At 41.5% G+C, this 13,746-nt stretch overlaps 1 protein-coding gene across 1 annotated transcript; it reads left to right on the top strand.

The window, feature by feature from the left end:
* The first annotated feature begins 34 nt into the window (after window positions 1-34).
* LOC147195112 (putative G protein-coupled receptor 148) lies at window positions 35-3,045 on the top strand. Its single transcript, XM_086128696.1, has 2 exons — window positions 35-728; window positions 1,266-3,045. The coding sequence occupies exon 2, from the start codon at window positions 1,296-1,298 to the stop codon at window positions 2,313-2,315; it is 1,020 nt and encodes a 339-aa protein (XP_085984822.1). The 5' UTR covers window positions 35-728; window positions 1,266-1,295; the 3' UTR covers window positions 2,316-3,045.
* The last annotated feature ends 10,701 nt before the right edge of the window (window positions 3,046-13,746 follow it).

The raw sequence follows: 13,746 nt of genomic DNA, 5'->3' as shown, positions 1-13,746 counted from the left end.
CAAATATAAATTTGTAGAAATTTGAATGAGCTTTATTCCAACTTGTAACCAGCGGAATGAAAAAATCTGGTTCTAATTTTGCAAGAAAACATTTGTAACTTCCTGGGGTTGGAAAAATTATGGAATTATGGGCATGAAGTTGCAATTTTTCTCCCCAAAATGTTTTACACCCTTTCTAAAAGATTAGTTTTCTTGTCATACAATTTATAAAGTGAATTTATAACGGTATTGTTGTAAGCGTGGCTCAAATGACCTCCGCCAAGGCCGAGCGATACTAATTTGGGTCATTTCTGTGAAATCAGAAAATTTATTAATGTACTTTATACGACTTCTGTCATCCTCACCCTTTGTTTTACGATGATAGGCGACCTTGTAAAAATGTAAGTCGGCCTTTAATTGACTAAATATGTTTTAAAATATCAAGCTGGTGCCTGCGGTTTTGAACTCAAATGCATACGTCGAGTTCATTTTCCAGCAAATTCCCCGAAACAAATCTGCTGTTAAAAAAAAAATCCAAAGCGTCTTGTCACAAATGTTGGAAAAAAGCTCCACCCTGTTCCTATGTGACAGCTAAGTGGCCGGAGCTTTGCTGCATCTCTGCAATCATCTGTGCGAGTCAACACGGAACCCATCAGATAAGCGCAGGCGGCAGAAAAACACCCTGTGATTTACACAAGATTTCAGCCCTAATGGACGTGCGTCGCACACCGCGTTCAAATGGACGTGAGGTAAGAAAACAGAACTTTGCCCGCTCAATTATTTGTTGATAAGGACGTTTAAGTCTCAATCGAAACATTCGATTTTTTTTTCTTTGCCATAAGTGTTTCATAGTGTAGTTGAGATAAACACAGTTATTTATCCTGAATGTATTTTAAAGTCAAAATGTGGATGTGTTGATATTTTTAAATCAGATGTGCTATTTATTTATTTTTTCCCCCTCAGCCTCATAATGTATTCGACATTGCATATGAATAGATCCTAAATATTTCGCAATGATGTCATAGCAACCATACAATTGTGCTCACGTACTCTGTGCGCAACCACATTATTTTAGTTTGACCTGCTCACTCACAAAGATTCACTTTTTAGTCATCAGGGAGTTTTGATCGGTCACAATGCTGAATCAGGATTATTTTTTTCAAACGGGTGTGGAGACTTTTTATGCTCACAGCATCTGATGCAAGTTTTTTTTTTAAACGTTTGTCACCATGTGCAGATCATCAATTTCAATAAAACCAATGTTAATTTCCATACATTTACTGCAGATATTCAGAGACGATCCCCTTCAATGAAAAATGTTGCTGACATCGACCAACAGGAAGCTGCTGGAAGAAAAACTCGAGCAAGACAAAATGGCCGCCGAGCCCATTCTGATGAGCAACCTGACGCAGGAGTGGGTGGCGAGCCTTCGACGCTGGCACCTGGAGCTCTTCTTCATCCCCACCACCGTGGTCACCCTGGCCACCATGCTGGTGAACCCCATCCTGTTGGCGTGCATCTTCGCATCACGCGCCTTACGCCGGGAGACGCGCTACCTCCTGGTGGCCAACACCTTGGCGGCGGACATGTTGTTCCTCACCCTCAACCTGACTACCGCCGTCCTCAACGCGGCCCGGGCCGAAGTACCGTGGCTGGTGTGCGAGCTGCTCACGGCCGTCACCGTCACGGCCTACTGCTGCGCCATCCTCACCGTCACCCTCATGGTGGTGGACACGTACGCGGCCGTGCGCTGGCCGCTGCACTACCATGACCTCCTCCCGCCCGCTCGAACCCACAGAATCCTGCTGGGGGCGTGGGTACTGGCAGCGAGCTACCCGTTCACGCTGGTCATCCTGATGGAGATGGAGAGGGAGAACCTACGCGGGAACGCCGCCGTGTGCCTGGTCCTCATCTCCCTGGGTTTCATTCAGGCCAAAAACACGGCGGGGATTAACATCTATTTCTTCGTGGCCGCTCTCATCTGCGCCGTGCTCATCTTCTACTGCTACATTCGCCTCTACATGGAAACCAGAACCCAAGGCATCTGGCAGAGTCGCTTCTCCAGAGCTCGGGTCACCGTGTTGGCCCACGGGGTTCTGCTCCTTCTTTACTTTGCCCCCGGCTTCGTCTTTACCTTGGAGCTGCTTCTGTTTCAGAGTGAAAACGTCAGCCAGGATGTCCGAGTGTGGGTGAGCACGGTTAACATGTGCGTGTTCATGCTTCTTCCCAGGGCGTTTGCTCCTTATCTGTACGGGCTACGCTACCGCGAGATCTCCGACACGCTGCTGCAGCTGCTGCATCGGCACCGAAGACTCAGCCAGATCACTGTGGCGTAATCACGTTCAGTGACGTCGTCCAAAAACCAACATTGACGACCATCCTTGGCCTCCATGTGAGCTTCCGCCAGTGTGAGATGGGCACAAATGGCTTGCTGCTTGTACTTCCGAAGACTTTGAGAAGATTTGGAAAACACCCTTCGAAAACCAGCATCTCTAACTTGCTCACATTTACAGACCAGGTACAGAGTTTTTAGTCACAGACTCGTCTCTGATTGAGATTTGATTTGCGGTGAATTTTGCAAAGGCACCATTGCCAAGACTATAACTAGATTCTGAAGCCAAAAAAATACATTTTCTTCCCTGCGTAGAACTTTGCGGTCGGTCACCATTTTAAGTTCATCATTGTTTAGTGTGCAGAGATCACGTTGCTAGGCAACGATCATAACAGGCAGCTGCAATTTTGGCACACGACTTCATGTACATGTTTGAATTTAGAGGTCACTGTATAATTTACTCCCCGCTGCTCATGTTCATTAATACTCGTTTTAAACTGATCTGTTGAGTGTTTTATTTAGCCAACTTAATTTTCATGTGCAAGTGCAACTGCCATTTCTACTTTGGTTATGTTTCTAATCTTTGATCCCAATAACGGTGATACATTTGACTGATTTGACTTACGATGTTGAGATAATACTTTAGCTCGTGTGAATGTATGTAGCGGGTAAATCGAATGACTTGCAGGTATTTCCCTATCAACTTTGACGACCATGTATAGTAAGGCGTTTTTAACCGAAAAAAACGACCATGAATAGTAAGGCGTTTTTAGCCGAAAAAAAAGGAACATGAATAGTAAGGCGTTTTTAGCCGAAAAAAAACCTACCATGTATATTAAGGCGTTTTTAGCCAAAAAAACGACCATGTATAGTAAGGCGTTTTTAGCCGGAAAAAAAACCGACCACGTAAAGTAAGGTGTTTTTAGCCGAAAAAAAGACCATGTATAGTAAGTCGTTTTTTGACGGAAAAAAAAGCACCATAAATAGTAAGGCGTTTTTAACCGAAAAAAACCGACCATGTATAGTAAGGCGTTTTTAGCCGAAAAAAAGGACCATGAATAGTAAGGCGTTTTTAGCCGAAAAAACCCCTACCATGTATAGTAAGGCGTTTTTAGCCGAAAAAAACGACCATGTATAGTAAGGCGTTTTTAGCCGGAAAAAAAACGACCACGTAAAGTAAGGTGTTTTTAGCCGAAAAAAAAGACCATGTGTAGTAAGGCGTTCTTAGCCGGAAAAAAAAACCCGACCATGTATAGTCAGGCGTTTTTAGCCGAAAAAAAGGACCATAAATAAATAGTAAGGCGATTTTAGCCAAAAAAAAACGACCATGTATATATAGTAAGGCGTTTTTAGACAAAAAAAACGACCACGTATAGAAAGGCGTTTTTAGACGAAAAAAATGACGACCATGTATCTAGTCAGGCGTTTTTCGTCGCAAAAAAAAAAACGACCATGTCTAGTAATCCGCTTTTAGACAAAAAAAAAAACCGACCATGGATGATAGTAAGGCGTTTTTAGCCGAAAAAACCGACCATGTACATAGAAAGGCGTTTTTAGCCGAAAAAAAACGACCATGTGTAGTAAGGCGTTTTTAGCCGAAAAAAAACGACCATGTGTAGTAAGGCGTTTTTAGCCGAAAAAACGACCATGTGTAGTAAGGCGTTTTTAGACGAAAAAAACGACCATGTATAGAAAGGTGTTTTGAGCCGAAAAAAACGACCATGAATAGTAAGGCATTTTAACAAAAAATAAAAAGACCATGTATATAGTAAGGCGTTTTTAGCCGAAAAAAACGACCATGTATAGTAAGGCGTTTTTAGCTGGAAAAAAAAGACCATGTATAGTAAGGCATTTTTAGCCGGAAAAAAAAGCCCAATAACGGTGATACATTTGACTGATTTGACTTACGATGTTGAGATAATACTTTAGCTCGTGTGTGAATGTAATTTGTGTGACAAGAAAAATCAGTAAAGATTGCTAGCGGGTAAATCAAATGACTTGTAGGTATTTCCCTATCAACTTTGACGACAGGTGGAAGTGTTTTAAGTATTCTGCTCATAAAACAAAATCAATCTTTTCAATGCTAGCCTTCAGTGTTTATTTGATCCCATAATACAAAGGGACGGAAAAAAACTTTTTAAAAAAACCCTCACACACGGTCCAAAATCCTGTTGCACTTACCCCAAAAAACTCTCACCCAAAAAAAAAAAACGAGTGAATGAAAAATGGTCATGAAAGTACATCCAATAGTTCGAGCGTGTTCCCCCCCCCCCCCCCCCCCTCCTTTGTGGTTTCTTTCTGACTTCCGGGTTGAGTGAACGCTGGCGCGTCTGGCTGCCGCTGCTCAACCCGTTCTGTGTTTTATTGTTTTTGTTCCTGATTGTAAAGTGTCCTTGCGTGTCTTGAAAGGCGCTTATAAATAAAATGTATTATTATTATTATTATTATCCCTGAAAACTCAAGATAGTTCCACATGAAAATGATTAAGTGAGAAATGAAATCGCTCTCCTCTCCTACCACTAGGTGGCAGCTTTTCTTCATATTAGAGTGAAACAACCTGTCAGGGAGAAGCCAATGGAGGCTTTCCAGCCGAGTCGCATTTAATTTATCTCCACTTTGAAACGCTCTTTAATTCCGTCTGATGGCTGACAAACAGTTTGGACGACGTGATTATTCTCTAATGTGGAGCAGCTTCACGGCCGTACACCGTAAATTCGTATTGACGGTGGCAGTGCGGGCGGTGGCAATTACCCAGTCAGCAAAGGCATCTGGCCCGGATTCAGCTTGAAGCTGGCACAGCTGGCCTTGAGTCGGCACTGGCATAATGCATGTGGGCCGAACACGGCCCAGGAGTGGCAAAGGAGGCACTGGCTTGACTCTGGCGAACCAGATGAGGGCCAGTTGTGGAGTGAAGTATTTGGGACAGAAATCAATTTACAACTGTGGCCCGTATATGGCCAGCCAGTATTGAGCCACCCTTAAATGCAGTTTCAGATTTATTTTTTCAACTGCACACCGATGCGGAATTCCATTCATCACAGACAGACACACACACACACACGCGCGCGCGCGCAAGGTTCAATCAGGCCCGCAGGATAATTTAAAAATGAAAAAAATGCATAAAAGACACAGAATTAATATTTTTAATAAGGTGCAATTCATTGAGTATCCGCTAAGGGACACTGTTTTGACCAGAGAAGAAGACAACAGCCACCTCAGTCCGACACTGAGACAGACCCATGACAGCAGACGCTATCAATAGCACTCTCACATTTACACATTTAATAGCACTCTCCTTAGTTTGTAAGGTGTAGGCAGGGATTACATTTAGATTTTATATGCACGTGTAAACTTCCTTTCTTTATAAATCTTGTTTAATCATAAAGTGCATTAGTATATGAAAGGACACTTTGATCCTCTCCTCTTTCATCTATAACTGCTTCAGACAACAAAGTGTATGCAGAAAAGTGGTGAAGATTGCACGACTGTCTGTGTCCTATGTGTTGTGTAGTGTTATTTTTGTGATTTTGACTTCAAAATGGCGCCGCGAGAGTGGCTGCCTTTCCAGCAGCTCCTATATTTTGTTGTTCTACTTCTTCCTTTCATAACTTTGCTGCTGTGAATTGGGAATTTCTCCATTGCGAGACTAATAAAGGTTTTTCTTATGTTATTTTTCAATACCAATCAGTGGGATCAGTTGCAATGCATATATGTAATGCATATATGTGAATGATAAAAGTAAATTGCACATTTGTTGAAGGAAATGTAAGGTGCTTCATGAAATGTTTTGTAAAAGATATAGTACGTTCATTAAATTTCAACATTTTCCAAATGTTCTCGTGCTTCTTTATACCAAAACAAAGGAAAGACATATTGTTTTGGTTGTTACTAGCAAAGTATGGTATCATTTTAATGGTCCGGCCCACTTGACATCTACTGAGGCCGTATGTGGCCCACCATGTGAAATGAGTTTGACACCAGTGATGTATAGTAAGGCGTTTTTAGCTGAAAAAATTACCATGTGTAGTAAGATGTTTTTAGCCGAAAAAAAATGACCATATATATAGTAAGGTGTTTTTAGCCGAAATAAACCCAGACCATGTATAGTAAGGCGTTTTTAGACGAAACAAACGATCATGTATACTAGGGCGTTTTTCGACCAAAAAAAGACAATGTATAGTTAGGCGTTTTTAGCCGAAAAAACCGACCATGTATAGTAAGGCGTTTTTCAATGAAAAAAACGACCATGTATAGTAAGGCGTTTTTAGCCGAAAAAAACGACCATGTATATATAGTAAGGCGTTTTTAGCCGAAACAAACGACCGAAAAAAACGACCACGAATAGTAAGGCGTTTTTAGCCAGAAAAAACGAGCATGTATAGTAAGGCGTTTTTAGCCCAAAAAAACGACTATATGTAGTCAGGCGTTTCTAGCCGAAAAAAACAACCATGAAAAAAACGACCATGTATAGTAAGGCGTTTTTAGCCGAAAAAAACGACCATGTATAGGGAGGCGTTTTTAGCCGAAAAAAACGACCATGTATAGGGAGGCGTTCTTAGCCGAAAAAACGACCATGTATAGTAAGGCGTTTTTAGCCGAAAAAAACGACCATGTATAGTAAGGCGTTTTTAGCCGAAAAAAACGACCATGTATAGTAAGGCGTTTTTAGCCGAAAAAAACAACCATGTATAGTAAGGCGTTTTTAGCCAAAAAAAACGACCATGTATAGTAAGGCGTTTTTAGCCGAAAAAAACGACCATGAATAGTAAGGAGTTTTTAGCTGAAAAAAACGACCATGTATAGTAAGGCGTTTTTAGCCGAAAAAAACGACCATGTATAGAAAGGCGTTTTTAGCCGAAAAAAACGACCATGAATAGTAAGGCGTTTTTAGCCGAAAAAAACGACCATGTATAGAAAAGGCGTTTTTAGCCGAAAAAAACGACCATGTATAGGAAGGCGTTTTTAGCCGAAAAAAAACAACAATGTATAGTAAGGCGTTTTTAGCCGAAAAAAAACGACCGAAAAAAACGACCACGTATAGTAAGCCGTTTTTAGCCGAAAAAAACGACCATGTATAGTAAGGCGTTTTTAGCCAAAAAAAACGACCATGAATAGTAAGGCGTTTTTAGCCCAAAAAAACGACCATATATAGTCAGGCGTTTTTAGCCGAAAAAACGACCATGTATAGTAAGGCGTTTTTAGCCCAAAAAACGACCATGAATAGTAAGGCGTTTTTAGCCGAAAAAAACGACCATGTATAGTAAGGCGTTTTTAGCCGAAAAAAAACAACCGAAAAAAACGACCATGTATAGGAAGGCGTTTTTAGCCGAAAAAAACGACCATGTATAGAAAGGCGTTTTTAGCTGAAAAAAACGACCATGTATAGTAAGGCGTTTTTAGCCCAAAAAAACGACCATGAATAGTAAGGCGTTTTTAGCCGAAAAAAAGACCATGTAGAGTAAGGCGTTTTTAGCCGAAAAAAACGACCAAGTATAGTAAGGCGTTTTTAGCCGAAAAAAACGACCATGTATAGTAAGCCGTTTTTAGCCGAAAAAAACAACCATGTATAGTAAGGCGTTTTTAGCCGAAAAAAACGACCATGTATATATAGAAAGGCGTTTTTAGCCGAAAAAAACGACCATGAATAGTAAGGCGTTTTTAGCCAAAAAAAACGACCATGTATAGTAAGGCGTTTTTAGCCGAAAAAAACGCCTTCCTATACATGGTCGTTTTTTTCGGCTAAAAATGCCTTAATATTCATGGTCTTTTTTTTGGCTAAAAACACCTTACTATACGTGGTCGGTTTTTTTCGGCTAAAAATGCCTTACTATACGTGGTCATTTTTTTCGTATAAAAACGCCTTACTATACTGTACATGGCCGTTGTTTTCGGCTCAAAACACCTTACTATTCGTGGTCGTTTTTTTCGTCGAAAAACGCCTTACTATTATACATGGTCGTTTTTTGGGGCTAAAAACGCCTTACTATACATGGTCGTTTTTTTCGGCTCAAAACACCTTACTATTCATGGTCGTTTTTTTCGTCGAAAAACGCTTTACTACACATGGTCGTTTTTTTCGTATAAAAACGCCTTACTATACATGGTCGGTTTTTTCGGCTCAAAACACCTTACTATTCATGGTCGTTTTTTTCGTCGAAAAACGCTTTACTACACATGGTCGTTTTTTTCATCGAAAAACGCCTTACTATATATACATGGTCATTTTTTTCTCGGCTAAAAACACCTTACTATACATGGTCGTTTTTTTTCGGCTAAAAACGTCTTCCTACACATGGTTGTTTTTTTCGGCTAAAAACGCCTTTCTATACATGGTTGTTTTTTTCGTCGAAAAACGCCTTACCATACATGGTAGTTTTTTTTGTCTAAAAACGGCTTACTTTACATGTCTTTTTTTTTGGCTAAAAACACCTTACTATACGTGGTCGTTTTTTTTCCGGCTAAAAACGCCTTACTATACATGGTCGTTTTTTTCAGCTCAAAACACCTTACTATTTATGGTAGTTTTTTTTCGGCTAGAAACGCCTTTCTATACATGGTTGTTTTTTTTCGTCGAAAAACGCCTTACCATACATGGTCGTTTTTTTTGTCTAAAAACGGCTTTTTTTACATGTCTTTTTTTTGGCTAAAAACACCTTACTATACGTGGTCGTTTTTTTCCCCGGCTAAAAACGGCTTACTATACATGGTCGTTTTTTTCAGCTCAAAACACCTTACTATTCATGGTCGTTTTTTTTCATCGAAAAACTCCTTACTACACATGGTCGTTTTTTTTCGTCGAAAAACGGTGGTCGTTTTTTTCAGCAAAAAACACCTTACTATACATGGTCGTTTTTATCGGCTAAAAACACCTTACTATACATGGTCTTTTTTTTTTTGTTAAAACGCCTTACTATTCATGGTCATTTTTTTTCGTCGAAAAATGCCTTACTATACATGGTCGTTTTTTTCGTCTAAAAACGGCTCATCGTTCACTTGTACCGTCTCATTCGCGACCGACATATCACTTGTGAAAATGTTGGTGATTGAACAGTCAGAGGTGCTGCCAAAAAGAACCCTTTCTGCACTGAAATACAATGAAATTAATTTTGATTCCGTTTGCTGCAATACAAACCGGATACTTCATACTTGACCATAAAGTTAATTTAAAACTTAGTACCTCAATTCAAAAACAAAATCTGACGTTGAAAAAAACATCGTTTTGTATTCGTAAGACTGAATATGAAAATAAACAGAATTTAATTTTCAGTGAGGATCAAATACAGCTTCAAAGAAAAAAAAGTCTATCGTTTCAAATTCAGATTGTACAATTCAGATTCAGTTATTCAATATGGGAGTAAAATATCAGAGTAAAATATACAAATCCATCCATTATCCGAGCCACTGACCTTCAATTCACGTCATTCAAATTCAGTATAAACTATTTAAAAGTTATTAAAGTTTAGTTTTTGGTGGCAAATATTCTGCCCCACAGCGTCACATCTAGTTTAGTTTTGGTTGTAAAGTGTCCTTGAGTGTCTTGAAAGACGCTTATAAATGAAATGTATTATTATTATTATTATTATAAGAAATTTCAGGGGTTATTTTTACTGACCATTCATTGTTCATGACATGTACAAATGTTTGTTTTCCTAACACACTGTCCATTCTTGTTTTCTTACAGTTCTTACAGGTGCTGTGAGACCTAACAGCCTAACATCTTGGGCCTTAGACCAGGAAATTGATGTCACAATCAAAAGATGGCTACATCTGGCTCCTGATGGGAATGGTGACAGGAAGGAGAGCATGAGAAGAAAAGAGGACATGGAGAGCGCAACAATTTGATGGACAGAAAAATACCGTTCAAGAGTAAGCTGCATCCCAAGTTGGACTTTGTGTTCACTGTTAAATAAAGAAAAGTGCATTTTCTAGTGTATGTGTAGTTATATGTGAGGTTCACAAATTATGACAATAAAGATATTTTTATAAGAGTCGTTTTTGAGACTTTTTATTTTATTTTAATGTGAGTCAAATATGGCTCATGAAAGATGTGGCTTAGTTGAGGTTAAATTCAGGCTGATATCATGAACCTGTTCTGGCCCAGCGTCGGGCCGGAGTAGGGCCAGATATGGTTTTACAATGCGGCTCAGATCTGGGCCGAATGCGGCCCACATCATGGATGCCAGACGTGGGCCACTGCAGGACCGTCATTCATTGAGGTATGTGGGCCGAGTGTACGTGCCGTGTCTGCCCCAGAGCTGGGCCAGACCAATTTTGCTGACTGGGTAATAAGTGTGCTCCTCTGGGCCATTTAGCTTGGTGGGAGATTAATTGCCGTTGGAAAAAGTTCTGGATTTGGATTTGTGCCGCAGAACAATAAACATTCGCGATGCCAGGCCATTAACAAACAAGCAAAGCATTTAATTTAAGATGGGAGTGATGACGACTTTAAGGACCTGTGACTGACAGGGCCCTTTTGGAAAAACGAATTTTTAATTTGCCTTGTATTATGGACGGATGGATGGATGGAGGGAGGGATGGATGGAGGCATGGATGGAGGGATGGAGGGATGATGTTATGTGTTTTCAGGTCAACATGACAAACCGTTGCTACAGATACGCAGAATGAGGTGGAAAAAAAATCACGCGTCATGCATTGTCAACTGGACTAAAATCACCATCACTGTGCGTGTGCTCGTGCGTCTGTGTGTGACAGTGCAGGGGCGGATGTTTGACAGCATCAGCAGACGCTTTGACAGAGTTGCCGCGTGCCTCTAGAGAATGACAGCGAGAGAGAGAAAGAGAGAGAGAGAGGCACCAAGGCATGCCTGCCAGTCTGATGCCAATTGCCGGTGTCAGCCATGTGGTGAGGGCGTGCGATGAGACGTGGGATGAGGTGACCTACTTTAAACACAAAACCTTTGTCAACAAACCGAGACGGCATTGGCCTCCCTCTAGGCCTTCACACTGGGCTTCATTTTGAAGAACATTGTAGAATTATCGAAGTGCCTTCTGGACACAAATGCTCCTGCTGCAAAGGAAATCACAGGCATGACTACAATAGTAGTGTTCCCCCTTGGAGTCACCTCACAAATTCCCCTGTTCACTCACAGAGTAAGAATGAATAAAAGTATTGCTTTTGGTGTCATCTTGGTGCCAAGGAAGTATGTTGCATTTAGTTTAAATGCTTCGTTTGGACAAAAGTAGTGCTTTCCCCCAATGTTGTGGCATCTTGGTGCCAAGGAACCCTGTTGAAGTGAGTTGAGGAGCATTCAGTAGTGCTTCGTCACCTTTTTAATGTCTATAAACTATGTTGAAGTGAGTTGAAGACCTTCATTTGGACAAAAGCAGTACACCTCCACCATTTTATGGCATCTAGAGGTAATTATGAATCTTTTGGAGATGAGGCCATCCATTCATGGCGGATTTTTACTATTCGCAGCAGGGCTCAGTCCCATCACGATGCAGCAATATTAGCCCATGCAAAGATTCATTGCCTTACAGTGAGTGTGACTTTTTTTTTGGTTTATGAAGGGCAATGATTCGGTGGTAGCTCCCCTACAAGATTTATGGTTCCATAGCGGGTTTCTTACTCCCGATGCTGAATTATTGTCACATTGTCACTAAGACCATTGATCATCGTGTGCCGTTGGGTGAATGAGGCAACTTTGTCAGAGAGTATCTTCAAAGTAGCAAAGTATTCGCAGCATGATAGCTTGCAGTTGCACACCACTTCACCCACCATAAGAAAGACCATTAGGGCCATTAGGAGTGGCTTTTTCTGTAAAAAAAAAATGCTTACCTCACTTGGTGATAATTCTACTGTGTCAGTTCCCCCCCCCCCCCCGAAACTCCTCCCCCATCCAACCCTGCAATGTAAGCCTATATAATGGCACATACTCTCAGGATTGAACTTGGCTCACCCTCTTGGCTTGTTATTGCTGGTTTTTTTCCTCAGCCTTTAGAACAGAAACGTTCGTGTACGTGTGTGTATGTGTGTGTGTGCGTGCGTGTGTGTGTGTGCGCGCGCACGCTAACACCTCAATAGAAAGGGGGGGAGACTTGGGTAGTGACTCAGCATGTCGGTGATTCATTTGGAATTGGAGGCAATGATTCGAGAGCACACACACACACACACATTCTTGTTCCTTGTCAGAGTTGTGCACTGCTGATTGAGTGAGTTGGATCATTACGTGTACTGCTTGCCAAAGTGGAAGCAGAGAAGCTGGGGAGTAAATCACAGAGACTCTGACTGAGTCCAATAAAAATGGAACTGACGTAGGTTTTTGTTTTCCAGAGCAGCAAAGGTACACAGGTGAGCAAGGATGCCTGTGGCACCAAGCAGGTCAACATCTTCCCTGCTCTCCTATGCACGGCATGCATCTCATACCGATGACATCATCACACCCGCCCCTTGTTTGAACCTGGCATGAATCAAGTGCTGGTTGGCAGCTGGAGGCTGGGGTTTGCTGTCCAAGTGGAGGCAATAGTGTGTCATCTCTGAGAGATATGGTGTATCATCAAAAAAAAAAAAAAAAAAGCATTGTGGTCTGAAATGTTGGTTAATGCATCTCTGAAGCAATCCCAAGATGCCGTGCCATCGGGGGGGGGGGGGGGGGGGGGCTATCTGCAGCATTGCCGTATAGGCATGACATCAGGGCTAGCAAACTGGACGGTGTTGAAGTGATATGATCTTCCAGCATCTTATTTCAGAAGCAAGCAGTGTTTGAATTGCCTCAAACTGACACTGAAAACACCGAACCAGTCCAACAGCATTCAACAAGTACCTGTACTATGGAAAACGAGAAAGGAAGGGTTACTATATGCTTCTTGACAGATCAGTTTTAAGTCCCATAATGGCCTTAGTAAGTTTGTTATTTTGTACAATTGAATGAATTCCGCATACTTGCAGCTCCGCATCCGTCGATTCACCTATTTGCTGACCCCGCCCCCCCCACACACACATTTTTAATCCATCCAACCATTTCCTCATGAAAAACAGATTAAGAGGCTGGAACGGATTAGTGGCATTTCCATTTATACCAATGGGGAACAAAGATTTGAGATACAAGTGTTTCGGGTTACATGGTCAGAAAAAAAAATTAAATGTGTATCTCAGGACACACCAGTATTTCCCCTGGAGTCTAACTGCAATAGGCTCTGGCCTACGTGCAACCCTAACATGGGCAAGCAGTATAGAAAATGGATGGATGGGTAAAATCATGAGCATAAATGCATCAGCATTGATTTGTTTTGACACAGCAAAGCCTCAACAGAACTGCTTGAAATCCTCCCTTTCCTTCTGCAGTTCCATTTCTCGCCTTTTGAAGGCACTGTTGCACCGCCACAACCCAGACTCACACGCACACGCACACACACAAACCCGGATGGATGAGTTCACAGCTCCGCCTGGGTTTCCTTTATGATCCCGGGATGTTC

This window comes from Hippocampus guttulatus, chromosome 14 (assembly GCF_054856545.1).
Source record: "Hippocampus guttulatus isolate MCC_2025c chromosome 14, RoL_Hgut_1.0, whole genome shotgun sequence".
Classification (NCBI taxonomy): domain Eukaryota; kingdom Metazoa; phylum Chordata; class Actinopteri; order Syngnathiformes; family Syngnathidae; genus Hippocampus; species Hippocampus guttulatus.
The sequence above is the reverse complement of the archived record's forward strand: the minus strand, read 5'-3'. Positions and strand labels throughout refer to the sequence as shown.